Here is a 25,672-nt window from a genome sequence, read left to right on the forward strand (position 1 = left end):
CGTGCCCCTCGCACCCTCCCGGCCAATCGCCTGGCGGGCCCGCCCGCGGCCTCGCGCCCTGGGAGGGCTGCGCGCCGGCGACCGTTGAGCTGGGGGCGGGGCGAGGGGGTGCGGGGCGCCGCCGTCTCGACCCCTTCGGCTGCGAACCGCTGATCCAGAGAGGCCGGCGCTGAGGGAGAGCCCGGCCGATTCCCCGCCGCCGCAGGGCGTCCGGGGTAAGCAGGTCCGAGCCCTCGAGGCCTCTGGCCCCAGGGAGGGAACGGGGAGCCCCGCAGCCCTTCCCCACCTGGCCATCTCCGCGCGCCCTCTCAGATAGAAAGGGGATCCGACCCCTCGGCCTCTTAGGGCTCAGCTCAAGGTCAAAACTCTGCCCCAGTTTGCCCCTGCTGGACTATCTGCTTTGGGCAGGGGGCGTGGATCTGGGCGGGGCTCAGGGGCAGGGGGCGCTTGAGGCTCTCACCTTCCCTTAGCGTCAGGTAAGTTAACCTGACGGCCTTGGGGATTATTAGCATTTCCTGAGCACTTCCCAGGTTGCCAGGCAGAATGCCAAACACTATGCATATCAACTCTTTTTAATCCTTACACCCAACTCATGCGGTAGGTACTGTTAGAGAGTGGGAATAACGAGGCCAGAAAGGTTAAGTAATTTGTCCAGAGCCACACAGCAAGGGAGAAAGGGTTGTGAACCTGGAAAAGCTGCGGCATTGTCCACTAAGCCATGTTGATGGGGTTGCTCTACTCTGCTGCTAAAAAAAATCCAAATTAGCAAACTGTATTAATATATCTTGTTTTATTTTCTCCATAGTAATTGTTATGCTCTGAAATTACCTAGCTCTTCTACTTGTTTTTTTGTTCATCACCTATTTCCCATTTACCCCTACACCACTAAAATATGAACTGCTTGAGGGCAGGAGGCTACATTCATAGAGACGCTCAACACATGCTTACTGAGTTAACTATGCAGAAAACCATAATAGGTGCTGGGGACTTAAGGCTGTGATTAAGACTCTACTTACCATAATAGAATATTTGTGCCTGTATGTGACCTCCAGTAGGAACTCCACAAATACTTGTCTAACAAATTATAGTTAAGGACAATGTTAGGCAACCGAAAAAAACTCTTCCAGGATGCCAAGCTCTTTTTCCTTCTGTCCCTCCAAGAAAGGCACAAAAGTAAGTATTCACAAGGTTTGCAAGTAAAAACATATTTAACAGAAATTAATAGCAAGATATTTGGTCTTTTGCCATGTGCTATGGGAGGTATAAAAGATGTGTATGTTTGGGTTCCCAAGACAAATCACCTACAAATCACAAATCACTTGTGAACCAACTAGTAAATAAAACATTCAAGATCCTTTCCCACAAGTATAAAGTGACATATTGGAAGACTAGGACAGTAGTAAGTATTAAATTTAAGTCACAGACAAATGTGGACAAAAAGAATTAGGAGGAAGGAGTCCTCTCAACTTCTGGAACAGAATAGGTTTCTTAATGCATAGTTGTTGACTGAAGGAAGAATCAGTGTGTGTGATGTCATCAGAGAATACTTCATGAAGGAGATGACACACAAAGAATGGAAAGGCTGTGTGTGGATGGCAAGTGGAGAGGAGAGAAGGCAGAAGAGCTTTCAAGTCAGGCAAGGAGCAAGTGTTAGCATTGCATTTGGGGCAAGTGCTGTGTCTGGTAGTAAAGATAGAATATGAAATTCTTGCTTGAATGCTAGGCAGAGGGGTTTGTGCTTGATTCAGGGGCCAGAGGCATAGTTTTTAATAGTGGAGTAATATAGTTCTGGAAAGATTAATCTGGCAGTTCACTGAGGATATAGTAAAAGCGGGGAGGGTATTAGAGCAACTGTAGTGATTTAAAAAGTGTATACACAGTACTCACATTTGGCCTGGTAGCTCTTACTGGTAGTATCATTTTGATGAAACCTAAAAAAGTTTTTTCCTCTAGGATATTGGCTATAGATTGGGGATGTTCATTTTTGGCTCCCTTTAAGACACCTATCTTTTGGCTGTACTAGTATAATTGTAGTACATTTTTCAAGGAATGTGATAAAGCACAATCATGGTTGGGACTACTGTGTGGCCATATGTTAATCAAAAGGAAAGCACTTTGCATATGTCTCAGTTGGAGACTTCTGTATTTGAATTAGTTTCTCTCAGAAGACCACCCAGTAGCACTCAAGTCTGTTTCTAGGTTACCTGCCAATTCCCAGGTGACTGGGGACTCTGCCTTCATTGCATCCTGCCCGATCTTCCAAGGCGTAGATGTAACTTCTCCAACTCCTCACAGAATCATTCCTAGTTTATATATTATTTTTAAAAAAATGTTTACTTGTTTTTGAGAGAGAGAGTGTGTGAGCAGGGGAGGGGCAGAGAGGAAGGGAGACAAAGGATCCAAAGCAGGCTCCACGCTGCCAGTGCATGGAACTCACGAACCTGTGAGATCGTGACCTGAGCTGAAGTCAGATGTTTAACCACCTGAGCCACCCAGGCACCACTCATTCCTATGGTTTAAGTTGGCTTTTCTCCGACCAGGTTCCCTGTTGCACTTGAATAGTATGTAGCACTGACTTACTAGGAAAATGAGTCATAAAAAATACATCATTTTATCTCAGTGTATACTGAACAGCTTTTTTTTTTTTTTGTTTAAAAAAGAGAGAGAGAGAGAGAGCGAGAGCAAGCAGGGGCGGGGAGACACAGAATCTGAAGCAGGCTCCAGGCCCTGCTGTCAGCACAGAGCCTGATGCGGGGCTTGAATTCATGAATGGTGAGATCATGACCTGAACCAAATTTGGACCCTTAACTGATTGAGCCACCCAGGCACACCCTGAACAGCTTTTTGTTGTCTCTCTTTTTCACTAGAGTTTGGGAGCTCTAACATCTTATTAAATGATAGCCTAGGAAGGTTGGTGGTTCTGTTTAGAGATTTTTATGGACTGAATGTTTGTTTCCCTTAGAATTCATATGTTGAAGTCCTACTCCCCAGTATGACTATATTTGGAGATGGGACCTCTAAGGTTAAATGAGGAGGGGGCTCTATCTGATCAGATTAGTATCCTTAAAGAAGAGACACCAGGGAGTGATCCTTTCTCCTTTACACTCCAACACAGAGGAAATGACCTGTGAGGACAAAGTGACAAGGTGGCAGTCTACCAGCCAGGAAGAGTTCTCACCAGAAACCCAAATGGCTAGAGCCTTGAAATGGGACTTCTGCCTCCAGAACCAGGAGAAAATAAATGCTGCTAAAGCCACTCAGTGTATGGCATTTTGTTAGGGAAGCCTGAGCAGACTAATACAGAGATATGATTCAGGAAGACAGGAATTTACACATAACCAAGGTGATGTACAGAAACATTTTTTTCATACTAAAGTAGCATAGGGGGTCTTACACTGCTTTTCATATAGCATGTGGATATGGCAACAATGATGGTGAAATTTAGTGAAAAACAATATCATAGATGAAGATTTCATTGTAATTATACAACTGTAGGGACAGAAAAGAGGAACTTAAAAAAAATTTTAACCCACTGTATTAGTCTGCTTGGGCTGCCATAACAAAATACCACATACTGGGTAGCTTAAACAATAGAAATATATTTTCTCACAGTTCTGGAGGCTGGAAGTCTAAGATAAATGTGCACATAGGGTTGGTTTCTGGTAAGTCTTCTCTTCCTGGCCTGCAGACTGCAGACTTCTCGCTGTGGCTTCACATGGCCCTTTCTCTGTGCACTGTAAATGTTTCTTCCAGTTATAAAGACACCTCAGACTGCATTAAGGTCCCACCCTTTATGACCTCATATAACTTTAATTACATTCTCAAAAGCCCTTCTCCATCTGTATCACACTGAGGGTTTAAGCTTCAACATATGGATTTGGGGGACACAATTCAGTCCATATACTCATATTAGGCACAATTCAGTCCATATACTTATACCTTCATGAACCAAAATTATTCCTTTGTTACCGATCTTGAAGAAGAGCTGCTTCCAGGGAGTCAAAACCAGTTCTTTCAGTAACACTGTCACCTACACTACACTTGTTTCCAAATTTCTACTTTTGTAATTCCGAAGCAAGGAAGTTTTTAAGAAATACTGCCTACCACCAGTACAAAAGTATTTCAACTTTATCAGGAGAATTTCTGATCAACCATTTACTTTCATTTGATTGTGAAAAACTAAAAAAGGTCTTAATGATCGTCCTTAGAATAACATTGCTAACATATATGGTATCATTTTCTTAAAAGCCAAAATCCCATTTTGGAGTATCTATTTACCTTATGCTTAAACCTGTTTATAACAAGCTGAAATGAATGCTGGATTATTTGTACAACATGAAACCATAATTAAACTAAAATTCTTTATATAGTTATTTGGTAATGTTTGATAGATAATAGAACTTTCCTATATGTTCAGCTTAATGACTGAATAATATTTGTGCTGCTTTATATCCTATGCTATTAATGCTAGTGTGATTAGAATGTGTATATATTCAACTATATATTGGTGTTCTTCAATTCTTGTAAGGAAGTATCTAAATTATTTTTTTATTAACAAAAATCTCAAAACTATTTTTTATGCTATAAAATACATAAGATTTATAATGAAACTTATATTTATAGATATGTGATCTACAAAAGGATCTTTGGGAAACTTTTGTAAGAGTATCTTCAAAGTTGTGAAATAAAATGACATATCTGATAAAGGGTTAGTATCCAAAATTTATAAAGAACCTAAACTCAACACCCCAAAACCAAATAATCCAGTTAATAAATGGGCAGAAGACATGAATGGACATTATTCCAAAGAAGACATCCAAATGGCTAATAGACACATGGAAAGATGCTCAACATTGCTCATCATCAGGAAAATACAAATCAAAACCACGATGAGATACCAACTCACACCTGTCAAAATGGTTAAAATTAACACAAGAAACAACAGATGATGGCGAGGATGGGGAGAAAGGGGAACACTCTTGCACTGGTAGTGGGAATGCAAACTGGTGCAGCTACTTGGAAGACAGTATGGAGGTTTCTCAAGAAGTTAAAAATAGAACTACCCTACAATCCAGCAACTGCACTATTAGATATTTGCCCAAAGGATACAAAAATACAGATTCAAAGGGGTACATGAACCCTGATGTTTATAGCAGCATTATCAACAATAGCGAACTATGGAAACAGCCTAAATGTCCATTGACTGATGAATGCATAAAGAAGATGTAGTATATATATATATATACTATATATATATATATATATATATAGTATATATGCAGTATATATACTATATATATATATATATATATATATATATAGTATATATGCAGTAAATATTACTCAGCCATTAAAAAGAATGAAATCTTGCCATTTGCAACAACGTGGATGGAGCTAGAGTGTGTTATGCTAAGTGAAATAAGGCAGCCAGAGAAAGACGAATACCCTATGATTTCACTCATATGTGGAATTTAAGAAACAAAACAGATGAACATATGGGAAAGGGGGTGTGGGCGAAAGAAGAGAGAGAAAGACAGTTCTCTGTCTCTTAAAGACAGAGAACAGGGGCACCTGGGTAGCTCAGTCGGTTGAGCATCCTACTTCAGCTCAGGTAATGATCTGGGGGTTTGTTCATGAGTTTGAGCCCCATGTTGGGCTCACTGCTATCAGCATGGAGCCCGCTTCAGATCCTCTGTCCCCCCTCTTTCTGCCCCTCCCCTGCTCATGCTTTCCCTCTCTCTCTCCAAAATAAACATTAAAAAAGAACAAACAGGATTGACAAAGAGAGGTAGGTGGGAGATGGGCTAGATGGGTGATGGATACTAAGGAGGGCACTTGTGATGAGCACTGGGTATTGTATGTGAGTGATCAATCACTGAATTCTACTCCTGAAACCAATATTGCAAGGTATGTTAACTAACTAGAATTTAAATAAAAATTTGAAAAGGAAAAAAAATTGTGAAATATAATATTCAGAGAACTGTCTGAAACAAATATGTATGTTTGTTAATTATAAAGCTAAGTGCCATGTAAACACCACCTAGATCAAGAAATAAAGCTTCACTTATACCCTGAAGCTCCCCAAGTGCTTGTGCCTGATTATAATCTTCTCATTTCCCCAGAGTTTATTACTATTCTTCATCATTTCCTTCCTTTTTTTTTTCTCATGTAACATAACTATTTTTCTCCTTTTTAAAATTTTTTTAAACGTTTTATTTTTGCGAGAGAGAGAGAGAGAGAGAGAGGAACAGAGTGTGAGCGGGGGAGGGGCAGAGAGAGAGGGAGACACAGAATCTGAAGCAGGCTCCAGGCTCCAAGCGGTCAGCACAGAGCCGGATGCGGGGCTCGAACTCACAACCGCGAGATCATGACCTGAGCCAAAGTCGGACGCCTAACTGATGGAGCCACTCAGTTGCCCCTCTCCTTTTTTTAAATTGAGGTATAGCTGACATACAGTATTAGTTTAAGATGTACAACATAGTGATTTGATCATTGTATACGTTACAAAATGTTCACCATGATAAATGTAGATACCATCTGTGACCATTATTATAATCTTATGGACCGTACTCTCTCTGATGTACATTTCATCCCATAACAGTTATTGTGGAACTGGAAGTTTGTACCTCTTAATCCCCTTTACCTATTTTGCCCATCCCCTCACTCCCTCTTCTGTGGCAGCCACCAATTTGTTCCTGTTTCTGATGTTTTGTTTGCTTAATTTGCATTCCCTTAATTTGAACACCTTTTTATATGTTTATTGGCTACTTGGATTTCTTTTTTTGGTGAATGACCTGTTCAAAACTTTTGCCCAATTTTTTTACTGGGCTTTTAAAATCATTTTGTAGAATTTCTTTATTTTGGATACTAATCACTTACATGTGTTGAAATATTTTCTTTAATTTTATGGCTTTTCTTGTGGTGAATGGAAGATATTAATTTTAATATGCTCTATACATATAAAATTTTACTTTATAGTATTATGAGTGACTTGAATAAGAAACCCATCCCTACCCCAGGATCATGAACTTATTTATGTATGTTAAAAATACTAAAAGCTTATAAACTTGCATTTCACATTTAGGTCTTGAATCCACCGGTCTCTTTGCTAATACTACACTGTATTAATCATTATAACTTTATATTAAGTTTTGATATCTGATAGAGTAAGTTCTTGTTCTTTTTCGAGATAGTCTTGGCTATTCTTGGCCCTTTGTATTTCCATATGCATTTTAGTATATGTGCTGCCGAAGCGAGCACTCCATATGCATTTTATAAACAGCTTATCAAGTTTAGCAGCAACAACAACAAAAATCTGTTGGGATATTGAGTGGAGTTGGAGATGATTTGACATCTTGACAATACTTTGTCATCCTGTCCACAAATATGGTATAGATGTACATTTATTGAAGATTTCTTTAATTTTCCTCAAGAAAGTTTTATAAACCCCACTGAGATGTGATGCAACTTGTGTTATTGATTCCTGTATAATTGACTTTATTTGATGCTCTTATAAATGTTACCTGTTTTAAAATCTATTTTGTATCTGATATAAATTATATATTCAATGCATATATAAAAATGTGTTTGATTTTAGAAACTACCAAAGTGTTCTCCAGAGTCGCTTTATTCTTTTATATTCCTACCAGGAATATGTGAGAATTCCAGTTTGCTCCAGTTGTTCCTCATCCATGTCAGCACTTGGAATTGTCAGTATTTTTTGTTTTAGCTGTTATAATAGGTGTGTAATGGTATCTTTTCATGATTCTTAATATTCTTTTACCTAACAGCTAATGTGGGAAATCTTTTCATCTGATTAGTTGCCATTTGCATATCTTTTTTAGTAATGTGTCTTGCCCAGTTTTAAATTGTATATATTTTAATTTATTGTTGACTTTTGAGAGTTTACTATGCATTCTGGATACAAGCCCATTTTCGGATATATGATTCGTAAATATTTTCTTCCCATATGCAGCTTGTCTATTCATACTCTTGAAAGTGTTTGGCAAAGAAAATGTTTTTAATTTAGATGAAGTCAAATTTGTCAATATTTTCTTTTATGGATCATACTTTTGGTGTCATTTTTAACAACACTTTGCCTAACCCCAGTTCATGAAGATATTCTTCTATGTTTTCTTCTAACAGTCTTATAGTTTTATGCTTTACACTTAAGTTTATGATCATATTATCATATTAGGTATTTTTGTTATTTATCATATAAGGTATGAAAATTTAGGTCAAGGTCCCTTTTTTCTCTTTGCATATATCTGACCAATTATTCAAGCACTATCTGTTGAAAAGACTGTCTTCCACCTAATCACTTTTACACTTTTGTCAAAGATCAAATGGCTATATTTGTGTGGGTTTCTTTCTGGACCCTCTACTTTGTTCCATTGCTCTTCTATTTATTTGTCAATACCACACTATCTTGATTTCTATAAATTTATTCTAAGACTTATTGTAAGTCTTAAAATCAGATAGTTTGATTCCTCCAACTTTGCCTTCTTTTTCAAAATTATTTTAAGCTACTTTAGTTCCTTTACTCTTTTATGTAAATTTTACAATAATCTTGTCTATTTCTACAAAAACAACAACAACTGCTGGGATTTTGATAAGGATTAAATCTATAGATCACTTTGGGGAGTGTTACATCTTTGCTTGATCGAATCTTCCAACCCATAAACACAGTCTTTACATTCAAGTCTTCCTTGATTTCTTTCATCAGCATTTTATAGTTTTCTGCATACAGATCCCATGCATGCTTTGTTAATAGTTCCACATAAGAGTTTCATTGTGTTTATATAGAAATGATTGTGTTGGGGCACCTAGGGGGCTCAGTCATTTAAGCATCTGACTTCAGCTCAGGTCATGATCTCATGGTTCATGGGTTCAAGCCCCGCATTGGGCTCTGTGCTGACAGCTCAGAGCATGGAGGCTGCTTCAGATTGTCTCCCTCTCTCTCTCTGCCCTCCCTCCACTTACACTCCATCTCTCTCTCTCTCTCTCTCTCTCTGAAAGATAAATAAACTTAAAAAAAATGATTGTGTTGACCACGAATTTGCTGAATTCACTTAGTTCTAGGAGGTTGTGTGGGTGTGTAGATTCCTGGGAATTTTCTAGGCACTCATGTCATCTAATAGGGACAGTTTTATTTCTTCCTTTTCAATCTGTATGCCTTTTGTTTCATTTTCTTGGATTATTAAGATTTCCAGGACTATGTGGAAAGCTATCAGTGGGAGAGGACATCCTTGCCTTGTTCCTAGTCATTGGGAGAAAGCATTTGGTCTCTCACCATTAAGTATGTGAGCAGATTAGCTCAGGTTTAAAAAACATCATTAGCTGCAGATAAAAAAAAAAAAAAAAAATGCCCCTTAAGGTGAAGGAAGTTCTATTCATAGTTTGCCTAGATTTTTTTTTTTTTTTAATCAGGAATGATGTTAGATTTGTTAAATTTTCCTTCTGTGTCTATTGAGAGGATAAAAGATGGTTTTTCTGATTTATTAGTATGGTGAGTTATACTGCTTTTTTTTTTTTTTACCTCAAATAGTGAAATTAGTTTTGCATTCTGGAGGAAACCCACTTGATTATTACATGTTATCTGTCTACATATTTCTGGATACAATTAACTAATGTTCTGTTGAGTTTTGCATCTATATTGGCCTGTAGTTTTATTTTCTTGTAATGTACTTGGTTTTAGTGTTAGGGAAATATTGACCTTATTAAAGGAATTGTGAAGTATTCCTTTCTCTTCTTTTTTTCTTTTTAACATTTGGTTTGCTTATAACACTACTCCTCCATATATCCTGACTCCCAAGTGAGTTTTAAACCTCATGCTGTATCAATTTATAGATACTCAGCCTAACAGTCTTTAGGGACAGCGTGGAATAGTGCCTGGCACAGTATTGCTGTTGATAACTATTTAGTGAATTTAACTAAGTACTGTAGTCAGGGGATTCTTATCTTGCATGAACTCACAAGGAGGCAATGGGTGAATCAATTTTCCTCTGTCTCATGGTCCAGAAGGTGATTTAGACTTTATAATTAGTTACAAAATATTTACAAATTCACCAAAATACTTTGTTTCAATACACAGTATTTATTAAGGAGACATATTAACATGCATAGATACACAAAGTAAACCACTTATACACATGCCATTCCCAGTGAATTGTGAAGAAAAAAATAACACAAAGAAAAAAATTAAATTTTGGGGGGTAAGTTTTTGTGTTTTATAGGCATCATATGTCCATTTGCACATTAGACAATCATTAGCACTGACATATAAACTTTTCCCAGTCTTAGGTTTAAATCTTAGGGTAACTTTTTGGTGAGGTGAAGTTCACAAAAATTTGCATTCAAGTGTGAGTGTAAATTGGAGAATGCTTTTGAGAATAAAAATGTGGTTGAAGATTTGCATTCTCAGATGCTATCTACAGCAGTTTCCTTTCAAGAAATCAAATACTCTTCATTATCACATGATTAGGATCAGTATTCAAAAGAAAATTTTTAGTGCACGTTAATTCTTGGAGGGTACTATCATTTGTAGTTAATATGAGCAAGTAATAAATTGTTATATAAGATGGATGTCAACCACCCTAAGAATTTAGGCTTTCCAAAGAATATGATTTCTTCATGCCTGAAAATAAAATTCTATTGAGTCTATATATTTTGATAATTAGTTGTAGAAGTCTGTAAAAAGCAAATCTAAAAATAGTAACAATGACAACTACCACTTAATTGAGCACTAACTCTGTGCTAGGCACCAAGCTGAGCACTTCACATTCATCATCCCATTTGATGTTTACAAACTCAAGTAAGTAGTATTCTTAGCCCCATTTGTAAACAAGAAAACTGAGGCTCACAGATTAAGCAATTAGCCAAATTCAATCACCTTGTGACTGGTGGAACTGGAAATTTAAGGCAAGTCTGTTGGACTGCAATTCCAAAGCCAGAGTACCCAATCACTACCCTGTGTGCCCTCAGTGAGTGATTCCTGGCCCACTGTGGTGAAGGTGAAATAACTTTATCTGTGATACATTCACAAAAGTATAATTTGCAGTTAGAAGAAAAAGCAAGACCAATTCAAGTGGAACACAAAAATCCCTGCTCATTTATTTTTATTTATACATGTCTTTTTCCATCATCATTATTCTAATAAGATTATAAATACATAAACACCTGAGTACATGCAACACATTCCACAAAGGAACAAAAACATACAGCACATTTAAATAACCCAAATCTTTGTATACAAAGTGCTTTAAAAAAAGACCTTGTGACACATTCAGACCATATTTATTTGAATACTTTTCAATAATTACCAAAGGATACATCATTTATAAATAATATTCAAAATCCCCTATTTTCTTCTATCAGCCAAATTTAGTATTTCAGTTAATCAAGTGAATAGCTGTTCCATCACATAATATTAAAGGCAAGTCACATAGCATCAAAATGAAACCGATGGGCTTCTTGTCGTTTTTCTCTATCATCTGCTTTCTGAAAAAGAATTTTAGACTAGGTTATAAATGATAGGAAAATGTCAATAAAAGCCATTTCTGAAATGTTAATTAAAAAAATCTTAAACCTCTAAGCTAGTAGTAGGTAAACGATGTGATTTTATTATGTAATAATGTTATGAAATTTTTGTAGTTTACAGTAGCTATTTTATAATTAAGAACCCACTAACTGAATTGAAAAACCAACTAGAATGGGCTAAATGGGTAAGGAGCACTAAGGAATCTACTCCTGATTGTTGCACTATATGTTAACTAATTTGGATGTAAATTTTAATAAGTAAAAAATACAATTAAAAAAACAAAGTACTGTCCAGGGGGAAGATAGATTTTCTTTTAAAGGGATAATAAACTCAAGAAAACAAAACAAAACAAACAAAAACTAAAAAAAAAACAACAAAAAAACCCAACAAGAAATGTTCCTTTTCCTTAAATACTGAGTTGGTTATCATTTATTATTTATTTGAAAGTAGTAGTAAACATTTAATTCTACAAGGATGGAATTAACTATTTTTCCCATTCTTTCTTATTTTATTTTTTAATAAAGTTTATTTATTTTGAGAGAGACAGAGACAGTGCCAGCGGGGTAGGGGCAGAGAAAGAGAAAGAGAGGGAATCCCAAACAGGCTCTACACTATCAGTGCAGAGCCTGATGTGGGGCTTGAACTCATCAACTGTGAGATCATGACCTGAGCCAAAGCCAAGAGTTGGAAGCCTAACCAACTGAACCACCCAGGCACCCCAACTATTTTTCCCATTCTTAACACTATAAGCAAATCTAAGCAAAGTACGTTAATTATTTTTGCATTAACCTATTGATTTAGCATATATTCATTGACCTTCCACTCCCAGCAAAGTACTGTGCTTGGTATTTTGAGGGATTAGAAAAATCCTCAGTTTTGTATCTTGTTCTCAAGGAACTTAAAGCCTAGAAAGAAAAAAGCAAACCAGATTGAATTAACTGTATTTCAGGAAAAAAAAAGTGAAAAATGTCACTAATATTCTGGGAGAGAGATTACTTCTAGGTTGGAGTGAGGAAAGGGAAAGCTTTGAAAAGATAGTAGTCATGGAAATGAGGGGGAGGGGCATTCATTCCAAACTGGGCATGAAATAGGTATAATCATGCCAAGTGGGGCAGAAGCATGGAATACTTGAAAGCAACTGGTAACAAATAAGGTTGGAAAGGTATATGGTGGAGTCCTATGGAAGTTCTAAGAATGATAGACTAAGGAGTTTACAGATTTTAGGCAAGAGATTTTTGAACAGAGGAGTGACATGATTAAGGCTAAACTTGATGATGAATAATATGGCAGCAGTGCAATCAATGAAGTGGAAAGGGAAAGAATGAACTCCGGGAGACCAGGCAGGACCTAACAAAGAGCTGAACCTAAAGCCCCTGGGAGTAAGAATGCAGATGTGGGGTCAGCTGCAGGGATTGCTATGGAATCTGAATCAGTGGGGCAACTGATCAAATTTTATAGTTAAGTAGGAAAGAAGACAAAGCTTTACAATATTGTTTGTTTTTTAAGTTTATTCCTTTTGAGACAGAGAAAGTGTACAAGCGGAGAAGGGCCAGAGAGAGAGAGGGAGAGAGAATCCTAAGCAGTCTCCACATCCAGCGCAGAGCCCTCCACTGGGGCTTGATCCCACAAACTGTGAGATCATGACCTGAGTTGAAATCCAGAGTCAAAGGGCTTAACCAACTGAGCCACCCAGGTGCCCCTACAATACTGGTTTTATGGTGCTTATAAGTGATCTAGGTAGAGATGTCATGGAGACAGCTAGAAATGGGGGAAGAGACCTTTAGGGAGAGATGAGTGTTAGGGGTATTTGAAGTAATAGTGTGAAGTTATGCCTTTGGATAAAATTGGCAGGAAAACTGTACAAAGAAGACACCCTAAGGCAGACACTATGGTTAGGAAATGGTAGAAGGGAGCACCCAGCATAGGTGAAAGAGAAGTGGTCAGAAAGGTAGAAGAACCACAGTACCAGAGTGGAGCATATATGGTTAAATCCACATCTGTATTTAAAACTTCAATTTTCGGTCACTGAATCATTATTATAAGTCCACAATGTTTATCCTGTAATCAGATGATCTGAGGAATTAATGAAATTAATTTCCTTTCCTTTATAGGTCTAGAGCTATTTAATACTTCAGACTGTGTTCTGATACTTCTGGAAAAAAAGTATGTAGGATCGCCCTTTATTTTACTTCTTAAGTTGCAATCTTAAAATTAACTGAATATGTAAGTTTCTGTTATCATTTTTGATGGAAAGGAGTAATTTTTGGGGAGAGACAAACCTATGAAAATTTATCAGAACAGTTAAATTTTTCTCTTTTTCATAAGTTAAAACAGCTAAAACACATGGTAAATTTAGTTAATAAAAAATAATTATAATGGGCATGACAATCCAAAGAGAGTAGTTACAAAAAAAAAAAAAAAAAAAGAAAACAGTTGTATGACACAAAGAAGACTTTTTTGGGGAACATTGTTGGAACCTGCTAGTTATATACTTTAATATATATTCCTATTAACACATGTATTTAATTCATATTCACATTTTCATAGAAATTGGTTTTTCAATTTATATCTCAACTGCTAGTAAATTTATGTGATAGCCTCTTCTTTCCTTCTCACAAACACTGTATAAAGAAAAACTATGTTTTTGGACTGTTGTTTTTAATTATTTAGGAGTTATACTAAAGAATAGAAATATGTTTAGTGCAAAGAATACTTTACAAATAGAAAAGATGTTTATCACTTTAGTTGTTACTTCCCATCCAAACCTTGAGAAAATCATTTAACTTGTCTGTGTTTCAATTCTTTATATAGAGATAGCTGTTATTCCTGGAAAAAAGGGTTCATGGCTCTAAGTAGATCATAAACACAGGCTTGTTAAAAAAATTATTTTTCAGGACTTTATGAAATTGTTTCTAATTAAGTTTTTCTATATTTCTGGTAATTTTTGGGTGATCATTTTATTACTATTATACAGCACTGAAGTTTTAAAATAATTTTCTGTGATTTGTATGAATTGTTAAGAGACATTTGTAAGTTGAGAGGATGAAAGAAATTATCAGTAAGATGACATTATGGACAGAATGTGAAAAATCAGAAAATCTTAGTTATTTGAAAAAAGTTTAAAATATAATGTTTTTAGAGAGCAATGTATTACTATTCTAAGTTAACAAAAGTTAATGTTTCATTTAAATGAACAAACCTTTTCCTGCCAATGTAAAATGCCAATTATTGCCAAGATGAAAACACAGACACCGATGAGAGCTATAGCAGTAAGTAGGACGATGTTACTTGGTGTAAGGTACAGCTTGGCACTCCAGCTGTAGATAAAACAGAATCATTAAAATTACACATTTAAATGAAAAATCACAAAATTCTACTGAGACCCAAAAGCAAATAGCTATTAATTAATGAAACAGTTGATTCATCAATTAATTCATTCTCCCAACTATCCATTCACTATAAATAAAACAACAGCACTTAAATTTAGATAGGGCTAAGAATATTAATGATCCTGCAGAGTTCAGATTTCACTCAGAGAACTGAAACAGAATAGAATTTTTGATGAGATGCTTCATTATTTTTCTTTGATCCTGTGAGAATTATTCTTAAGTGAACTTATTAAGGGTACTTAGGACAATCTTAGAGATTGTTTTTATGTCTTGATTTACTTGCTGAATTTGCAACCTTGAACTTCAAGACTATATAATTTTGATATCATGTCACCTTATTTTCTGATCCTTGTTCATGTATGTACTATGGCCAACTAAAACAGCCATATAACTAAGTGGGTATAGATAGATGGCTTGTGTAAAAACACTTCTACCATTTCTGTGCCATGTTGGAGGGTTTACATTACCACAATGACATTGAGACTTCTTACAAAATCACTTTTAGTCCCTCAGTGTTAATGACAATATACAGACTTTAGCATAAATAGAACTAGCTCTTTCTCTAAAACAGTCTACATAATATGGCACTTGCAAACCTTGAAAAGCTTAAGGTCTATATCACCAACATTGCAGGTGGTTATATACAAAGAATTTTATTCTCCCTGAAAATAGATGATGGATATATTTTCATTTTAAAGTCACCTACTATTATTGTATTACTGTCAATTTCTCCCTTTAGGTCTGTTAATGGTTGCTTTATATATTTAGGTGCTCCTATGCTGGGTGCGTAAATATTTACAATTATTATATCCTCTGGGTTTTTTTGACTCTTGTGTTATTATGTAATGCCCTTCTTTGTCTTTTATTAAAGTCTTTGTTTTAAAATATTTTGTCTGATATATATATATATATGATATATCATATATGTATATATATACATATATATGTACACATATACATATACATATATGTATATATATGTATATATATACATATATGTATATATGTGTGTGTGTGTGTATATATATATATATATATATATATGTATATAGCTATCCAGCTTCTTTTTCTTTCCATTTGCATGAAACATCTTTTTTCCTTCCTTTGACTTTCAGTATGTGTGACTTTACATCTGAGGGGAGTCTCTTATAGGAAGCATATACATGGATTTTTAAAAAATATATTTAGCCTATTTTTATTTTAAAAGTTTAATAAAAGTAAGATCATTCCAATGAATAGCAAGTAGTAATTGACTTATTTTGGGATAATTAAAATCTATTGATCTGTAAGTTAGCCTCTAGTCAATAAATCTCAAAATACACCTCAAACTAAAATCATTTAACGTTTTTATTATGTACATAAATTTGAAAAGAACATTTCTTCAGAAAGAGGAAGAGAAACATGAAAAATGTTGAGATTATAAAAGAAAACTGTAACAGAATTTTCCAAAATTCAAAAGTAAGAAAACTAAGAAAATGAATACTGTTAGTTGAGGTTAGTTATTCTCAGTACCTTACTTCATACTTAAAAAAAAAAAAGTTCTTTCATGAGATTTTTTTGGCAGTTCTTTTAAAATAAACAACAAAAAAATGAAAAGACGTAAGAAAAAAATCTTGGTAAGAAAAAATATGGACAAAAGGCCAATGTTTAGTTTCTTATTCAGAAGCAATCAATTCTTACCAATTTCCTGCATATCCTTCCAGAGATATTCTATACATACATAGACATATATGCACAAATATCTTCTTCAAATCACAAATGGTTGCTTATTGTACATATTCTAAATGCATTTGCCTTTTATTGTCTTTTGCTTACCACTCTATTTTAAGAGATTGTTCTGTGTCACGATATTAGACCATATAGAAGTACCATAATTTATATAGCTTCCTATGCATAGTGCAGATTTTTTAGTTTTGTTATAAATTTCATGTATAAAAAAGTAACAAACACATAATATAGACTCATTAAAAAATATCTGAACTCAGGCTATAACTGTTTCTAGAGATGTTCTCTCCTTTTAAAAAGATTTTATTTTTAAGTAATCTCTACACCCAACATGGGGCTTGACCCACAACCCCAAAATCCAGTCATGTGGTCCACTGGCGGAGCTAGCCAGGTGCCCCTCTACTGATGTTATCTTATTTCATGCCTAATGTTGTGATAAAGTTGTTTTCTTAAGTAGTTTGCTTCTAAAGCCCTTAAATCTACCATAAAATATATCCTGTAGTGAGCTGGTAAAGTGGCTCTCTGGGGTGGGGAAAAAAGACCTATTGGCAGTTGCCAATTTTCATGTTGTAAATACTCCCATCATAGCTGATTTTAATGTTACCTCACTGAACAGAGTGGGAAAAAGATGCATACCATCAGCTCATGAGATGGCATGAGCTGGTTCTAGCAAACCATTCAATATATTCCATTGAAAAATTTAATAAAGAACAATACAGCCTGGATTTTGAGAAGAAATGTAACAAAACAGCACCCTGCTGGTTACATATTCATAGATAAATTACACCCTTCCTCTTTGGTTATTTTCCAAAACTGATATCAGACTAACTTTAAGGACAACTTGTATTCTTTCCAATGAAACAAGTGTTAGTGAATACTTTCATTACCTACTTTTTAAAAATGATGGAATGAATCTAGTATTTTAAAGAAAAATGAACAAAGATAAGGAGTTAGATTTAAATGCTATTTTTACAGGAGGAATATATTCTGCTAAAGATAAAAAACATCTACCTTTCACTGAAAATTTACTCTATGCTGGGCACTGTCTTAAACATATTTCATCTTCATCTTTTTAAGGTAGGTGTTCTACTTCCCACTTCACAAATGCAGAAATTGACCATCAGCAGCAGGTCTTAGTTTCTAGCTTAGGTCTGTTTGACTCCAAAACGTGTGCCTAACCACTGTGGGATATATACCACTTCTCTAAGCATTTATTAAAAAGATCAATGCTTATTGAAAAATTCAGCACTCTGAAATCTTAGAATTTATAGCTAGTGAACTGAAGATCAGTTTATTTAATCAGAATATATATAAATCCCTAATTAGTTAACCTGCTGTTTTTCTAATAGGGTTTAATTTGTTTTCCATAAAAAAAGTCAGGGACCTTTTGTGTAGGAATGTTTAGTCATTTAAGGTTTGCTGTAAGCAAATTAAATGATGGCACTCATGGGAACACAGGGAATAGAGACAGAGTTTTTAAAAGATGTAACTGTTTCTATGATTCTGAATTGACAGTATTTTTACCAAAATCAGTTCAAGCAAGGGCATTACCTTCGAGGAACATTGTGAGGATATGGAATGACAATTAGCTGGGAATTTGGAATGATTGCAGTCCACTCTTGTTTTCGTACAGACTGGAAAAAGAATGTTAAGAACATTTAACATCTAGTATACTTTAAAAACAATTATTAGATTAAATCGAAGATGGCGGCATAGGAGGACACTGGGCTCACCTCGTCCTGCTGATCGCTTCGATTCCACCCACATCTGCCTAAATAACCCAGAAAACTGCCAGAAGACTAGTCGAACAGACTCTCCAGAGCCAAGCGTAGACAAGAGGCCCATGGAAGAGGGTAGGAAGGGCAGAGAGGCAGTGCGTGCTACACGGACTGGTAGGAGGGAGCTGGGGTGGTGGAGGGGCAGCCCACCTGGCAAGGCAGAGCCCCCGAAGTCTGGCTTGCAAAAGCAGAGGGGCCGGACCCTATGAGTTCTGACAGCCAGTGGGACTTACCATCTGGAATGTCAAAAGTCAACAGCTCTGCTCTCAGAGAGCGGGGAGGGCAAGAGGACACTGGAAGGGAGAGTTGTTGAGCCCCAGAACACAGAGCTCAGCTTGGCGGGAGACAAAGGCACTGGGAAGTGCCATTTCCCTCTCCCATCTCCCAGCTGAAATTCCAAAGGGAACCAGTTCCCCTCACCAAACTTGCTTGCACTGTGCAAATGCCCAACGCTGTTCTTCTGTGGATCCACGCCTCTGACGGGCCTACCTCCCTCCCTGTGCTGCAGGGTTTCTCCCACAGGGGACCACCCATGGCAAACCTAGCTAAGCCTGCCCCTCCCGCCCCTGTGCACCTTGAAGATCCACCCCGGCTAATACGCCCTTGGCCATATCCCATTGAAGCAGCAGCACAAGCCTGGCAGTGTGCAAGTAGCCCAGACAGGGGCCACACCACTCCACAGTGAGTCCTGCCCTTGGGAGAAGGTAAGGTAAGGTACACACCAGTATGACTGTGGCCCCAGCGGTGAGCTGGGGACAGACATCGGGTCTGACTGCGGCCTCGCCCACCACACAAGTTACTCCTGATAGCACAAGAAGTGGCCTATAGTTTGGAGTTACCACAGGGACTACCCAAAATAACAAAATGGAAGAACTCTCCTCAAAAGAAGGTCCAGGAAGTAGCGACAGCTAATGAATTAATCAAAACTGATTTAAACAATATAATGGAATAAGAATTTATAATAATGGTCATAAAATTAATCACTGGGCTTGAAGAAAGCATAGAGGCTATCGGAGAATCTATTGCTACAGAGATGAATTAAAAAATGCTATAAATGAGGTGAAAAATAAATGGAGGCGCCATAGCACGGATTGAAGAGGCAGAGGAGAGAATAGGTGAATTAGAAGATAAAATTATGGAAAAAGAGGAAGCTGAGAAAAAGAGAGATAAAAAAATCCAGGAGTATGAGGGGAGAATTAGAGAACTAAGTGATGCAATGAAACGGAACAATATCCATATCATGGGAATTCCAGAAGGAGGAAAGAGAAAAAGGGGCTGAAGGTGTACTTGAACAAATCATAGCTGAGACCTTCTCTGATCTGGGGAAGGAAAAAGGCATTGAAATCAAAGAGGCACAGAAAACCCCCTTCAGACGTAACTTGAATTGATCATCTGCACGACATATCAGAGTGAAACTGGCAAAATACAAGGATAAAGAGAAAATTCTGAAAGCAGCTAGGGATAAACAGGCTCTAACTTACAAAGGTAGACACATAATAGTAGTAGCAGACCAATCTACTGAAACTTGGCAGGCCAGAAAGGAATGGCAGGAAATCTTCAATATGATGAACAGAAAAAAAAAAAAAAAAAAAGAAAGCAGCCAAGAATCCTTTATCCAGCAAGCCTGTCATTCAGAATAGAAGGACAGATAAAGATTTCCCCAAACAAACAAAACTGAAGGAATTCATCACCACTAAACCAGCCCCACAAGAGATCCTAAGGGGGATTCTGTGAGTGAAATGTTGCAAGGACCACAAAGGACCAGAGACATCACTACAAGCATGAAACCTAGAGACATCACAATGACTCTAAACCCATATCTTTCTATAATAACACTGAATGTAAATGGACTGAATGCTCCAACCAAAAGATATAGGGTGTCAGAATGGACAAAAAAAAACAAGACCCATCTATTTGCTGTCGATAAGAGATTCATTTTAGACCTGAGGACACCTTCAGATTGAAAGTGAGGGGATGGAGAACTATCTATCATGCTACTGGAAGTCAAAAGAAAGCTGGAGTAGCCATACTTATATCAGACAAACTAGACTTTAAATTAAAAGTAAAAAGAGATGAAGAAGGGCATTATATAATAATCACAGGGTCTATCCATCAGGAAGAGCTAACAATTGTAAATCTATGTTCCGAATAAGGAGGCCCCAAATGTGTAAAACAATCACAAACATGAGCAACCTTATTGATAAGAATGTGGTAATTGCAGGGGACTTTAATACCCCACTTACAGCAATGGATAGATCATCTAGACACAGGATCAATAAAGAAACAATGGCCCTGAATGATACATTGGATCAGATGGACTTGACAGATATATTTAGAACTCTGCATCCCAAAGCAACAAAATATACTTTCTTCTTGAGTGCATATGGAACATTCTCCAAGATAGATCACATACGGGGTCACAAAACAGCCCTTCATAAGTATACAAGAATTGAGATCATACCATGCACACTTTCAGACCACGATGCTATGAAATTTGAAATCAACCACAGGAAAAAGTCTGGAAAACCTCCAAAAGCATGGAGGTTAAAGAACACCCTACTAAAGAATGAATGGGTCAACCAGGCAATTAGAGAAGAAATTAAAAAATATATGGAAACAAACGAAAATGAAAATACAACAATCCAAATGCTTTGGGATGCAGCGAAGGCAGTCCTGAGAGGAAAATACATTGCAATCCAGGCCTATCTCAAGAAACAAGAAAAATCCCAAATACAAAATCTAACAGCACACCTAAAGGAAATAGAAGCAGAACAGCAAAGACACCCAAACCCAGCAGAAGAAGAGAAATAATAAAGATCAGAGCAGAATTAAACAATATAGAATCTAAAAAAACTGTAGAGCAGATCAATGAGAGCAAGAGTTGGCTTTGTGAAAAAATAAAATTGATAAACCTCTAGGCAGGCTTCTCAAAAAGGGAGACGACCCAAATTGATAAAATCACGAATGAAAATGGACTTATTACAACCAATCCCTCAGAAATACAAGCAATTATTAGGGAATACTATGAAAAACTATATGCCAACAAACTGGACAACCTGGAAGAAATGGAGAAATTCCTAAGCACCCACACAGTTCCAAAACTCAAACAGGAAAAAATAGAACACTTGAACGGACCCATAACCAGCAAGAAATGGAATCAGTTATCAAAACTCTCCCAACAAAGAAGAGTCCAGGACCAGATGGCTTCCCTGGGGAATTCTAACAGACATTTAAAGCAGAGATAATACCTATCCTTCTCAAGCTGTTCCAAAAAATGGAAAGGGAAGAAAACTTCCAGACTCACTCCATGAAGCCAGCATTCCTTTGATTCCCAAACCAGACAAAGACTCAGCAAAAAAGAGAACTACAGGCCAATATCCCTGATGAATATGGATGCAAAAATCCTCAACAAGATACTAGCAAATCGAATTCAACAGCATATAAAAAGAATTATTCACCATGATCAAGTGGGATTCATTCCTGGGATGCAGGGCTGGTTCAACATTCGCAAATCAATCAATGTGATACATCACATTAATAAAAGAAAACATAAGAACCATATGATCCTGTCAATCGATGCAGAAAAAGCATTTGACAAAATACAGCATCCTTTCTTAATAAAAACCCTCGAGAAAGTCGGCATAGAAGGAACATACTTAAACATCATAAAGCCATTTATGAAAGCCCACAGCTTAAATCATCCTCAATGGGGAAAAACTGAGAGCTTTCTCCCTGAGATCAGGAACACAACAGGGATGTCCACTCTCACCGCTGTTGTTTCACATAGTGTTGGAAGTGCTAGCATCAGCAATCAGACAACAAAAGGAAATCAAAGGCATCAAAATTGTCAAAGATGAAGTCAAGCTTTCACTTTTTGCAGATGACATGATACTATATATGGAAAACCCAACAGACTCCACCGAAAGTCTGCTAGAAGTGATACATGAATTCAGCAAAGTCGCAGGATACAAAATTAATGTACAGAAATCAGTTGCATTCCTTTACACTAACAATGAAGCAACAGAAAGACAAAGAAACCGATCCCATTTACAACTGAACTAAGAATCACAAAGATCTGTATGCTGAAAACTATAGAAAACTTATGAAGGAAATCGAAGAAGATACAATGAAATGGAAAAATATTTCATGCTCATGGATTAGAAGAATAAATATTGTTTGAATGTCAATACTACCCAAAGCAATCTACACATTCAATGCAATCCCAATCAAAATTGCACCAGCATTCTTATCGAAGCTAGAACAAGCAATCCTAAAATTTGTATGGAACCACAAAAGACCCTGAATAGCCAAAGTAATATTGAAAAAGACCAAAGTGGGAGGCATCCCAATCCCAGACTTTAGCCTCTACTACAAAGCTGTAATCATCAAGGCAGCATGGTATTGGCACAAAAACAGACACATAGACATATGGAATAGAATAGAGACTCCAGAATTGGGTCCACAAAAGTACGGCCAAGTAATATTTGACAAAGCAGGAAAGAATATCCAATGGAAAAAAGACAGTCTCTTTAACAAATGGTGCTGGGAGAAGTGGACAGCAACATGCAGTAGAATTAAACTAGACCACTTTCTTACACCATACACAAAAATAAACTCAAAATGGATGAAGGACCTGAAGGTGAGACAGGAAACCATCAAAACCCTAGAGTAGAAAGCAGGAAAAAAACCTCTCTGACCTCAGCCGCAGCAATTTCTTACTTGACACATCTCCAAAGGCAAGGGAATTAAAAGCAAAAATGAACTATTGGGACCTCATGAGATAAAAGGCTTCTGCACCGCAAAGTAAACAATCAACAAAACTAAAAGGCAACCAACGGAATGGGAAAAGATATTTGCAAATGACATATCGGACAAAGGGCTAGTATCCAAAATCTATAAAGACCTCACCAAACTCCTCACCCAAAAAACAAATAATCCAGTGAAGAAATGGGCAGAAGACATGAATAGACACTTCTCTAAAGAAGACATCCAGATGGCCAACAGGCACATGAAAAGATACTCAATGTCGCTTCTCATCAGGGAAATACAAATCAAAACCACACTCAGATACCACCTCACGCCAGTCAGAGTGGCTAAAATGAACAAATAAGGAGACTATAGATGCTGGCGAGGATGTGGAGAAATGGGAACCCTCTTGCAGTGTTGGTGGGAATGCAAACTGGTGCAGCTGCTCTGGAAGAGTGTGGAGGTTCCTCAAAAAATTAAAAATAGACCTACCCTATGACCCAGCAATAGCACTGCTAGGAATTTACCCAAGGGATACAGGAGTGCTGATGCATAGGTGCACTTGTACCCCAATGTTTATAGCAGCACTTTCAACAATAGCCAAATTACGGAAAGAGCCTAAATGTCCATCAACTGATTAATTGATAAAGAAATGTTAGTTTATATATGCAATGGAATACTATTTGGCAATAAGAAAGAATGAAATATGGCCTTTTGTACAATGTGGATGCAACTGGAAAGTGTTATGTTAAGTGAAATAAGTCATACAGAGAAAGCAGATACCATATATTTTCACTCTTATGTGGATCCTGAGAAACTTAACAGAAGCCCATGGGGGAGGGGAAGGGGAAAAAAAAAGTTAGAGAGGTAGGGAGCCAAACCATAAGAGACTTTTTTTTTTTTTTTTTCAATGTTTTTTATTTATTTTTGGGACAGAGAGAGACAGAGCATGAACGGGGGAGGGGCAGAGAGAGAGGGAGACACAGAATCGGAAACAGGCTCCAGGCTCCGAGCCATCAGCCCAGAGCCCGACGCGGGGCTCGAACTCACGGACCGCGAGATCGTGACCTGGCCGAAGTCGGACGCTCAACCGACTGCGCCACCCAGGCGCCCCAAGAGACTTTTAAAAGTAGAATAAACTGAGGGTTGATGGGGGGTGGAAGGGAGGGGAAAGTGGGTGATGGGCATTGGGGGGGCACCTGTTGGGATGAGCACTGGCTATTGTATGGAAACCAATTTGACAATAAATTTCATATTAAAAAAACCCAAAAACCAAAAAAACCCCAATTATTATTATAAATAATTAAGGAAAAAGCTTAAGTGCTCCTTGATTAACTGAAATCCTATGTATGGATTAAGCTAAATTGATATATAATAAGCACCAAATAGGGCTCCTGTGCCCTGGTGGCAATTTTTTTTTTTTTAATCTTTTGAAGGATTATATTTCTGTCTCACAGATTTATTAATTCAACAAATACTTATTCAACAGTGTAGCAGGCATTGTTCAAAGTGCTATGTACAAATGCTGCTTGAAGCTAAAATTCGAGTGGAGGTGGAGTATGACAAACAAAATAAAATACATATTATGTTAGATATTCAAGATGAAGAAAAAAAGGAGAAAAGAGGGATAGGGGGTCATGAGGTTTATGAGAGAGATGCTAGAAAACTATATCTTCTAATTATGACGTGTTCTATGTAAGGCAAGTTTAGATAGATCACTATTTCTTTTTCTTAAGTCATTATGTCTATTTTTCTACATCTCTTTAAAGAGATTAAAAAAGTTTGAATTATTTGAATTCAAATATTCAAATTGTTGAATTCAAATACTAAATAGTGAATGTTAAAACACAGATTCATTGTAAACAAAATAAATTTTTACTCACCTTCTCTCCAGATGGACGGGGAATGCCAACATAAAGATGATCAAGAAAATTTGCACTTCGACCTAAACCAAGTACATTGTATGGTAGTTGGAGAGCTAAATGTGCTGACTGGCTGAGTTGTCCAGCTACATTTATTAAAAAAAAAAAAAAAGCATCTTTGTAAACATTGCTCTAATCAAACATTAAAATGATAAAAATGTTAATAATTTAGGTGCCAGAACTTAATTCTTTAAGGATAAAAATGTGAAATGAAATGTCTCGATTATTAACATTAATGATTCACTTTTCAAAGAAAGCAGGTTTATTGAGATATAATTCACATACCATAAACATCACCAACTTAAAATGTGTAGTTAGTGTTTTTGAGTATATTAAAAATGTTGTTGAACTATAACCACAAATTTTAGAACATTTTCATCACCCAAAAAGAAATCCCATACCCATTAGAAGTTACTCCTATTTCTAACCTTTACTCTTTCAGCTATGGGTAATCACTAATCAGTTTCTCTATAGATTTGCCTCTTCTAGAGATTCATATAAATACAATCATACAATGTGTGGTCTTTTTATGAATAATGCTGCTGTGTGAACATTCACATACAAGTCTTTGTG

At 36.7% G+C, this 25,672-nt stretch overlaps 1 protein-coding gene and 1 long non-coding RNA gene across 2 annotated transcripts in view; one reads left to right on the top strand and one right to left on the bottom strand.

The window, feature by feature from the left end:
• Nucleotides 1-114: 114 nt before the first annotated feature.
• LOC122234199 lies at nt 115-25,154 on the top strand. Its single transcript, XR_006211976.1, has 4 exons — nt 115-215; nt 13,651-13,702; nt 17,629-17,730; nt 25,072-25,154. It is a non-coding gene; the product is annotated as an uncharacterized LOC122234199 (long non-coding RNA).
• ITFG1 (integrin alpha FG-GAP repeat containing 1) overlaps nt 11,279-25,672 on the bottom strand; it is a 342,370-nt gene continuing 327,976 nt past the window's right edge. Inside the window, exons 15-18 of the mRNA XM_007096707.3 lie at nt 25,061-25,185; nt 18,205-18,287; nt 14,739-14,856; nt 11,279-11,499 (exon numbers count right to left, since the gene is read on the bottom strand). Of these exons, the coding sequence (XP_007096769.1) occupies nt 11,440-11,499; nt 14,739-14,856; nt 18,205-18,287; nt 25,061-25,185 (386 nt within the window). The 3' untranslated portion in view covers nt 11,279-11,439. The remainder of the gene's footprint in view (nt 11,500-14,738; nt 14,857-18,204; nt 18,288-25,060; nt 25,186-25,672) is intronic.

This window comes from Panthera tigris, chromosome E2 (genome assembly GCF_018350195.1).
Source record: "Panthera tigris isolate Pti1 chromosome E2, P.tigris_Pti1_mat1.1, whole genome shotgun sequence".
Classification (NCBI taxonomy): domain Eukaryota; kingdom Metazoa; phylum Chordata; class Mammalia; order Carnivora; family Felidae; genus Panthera; species Panthera tigris.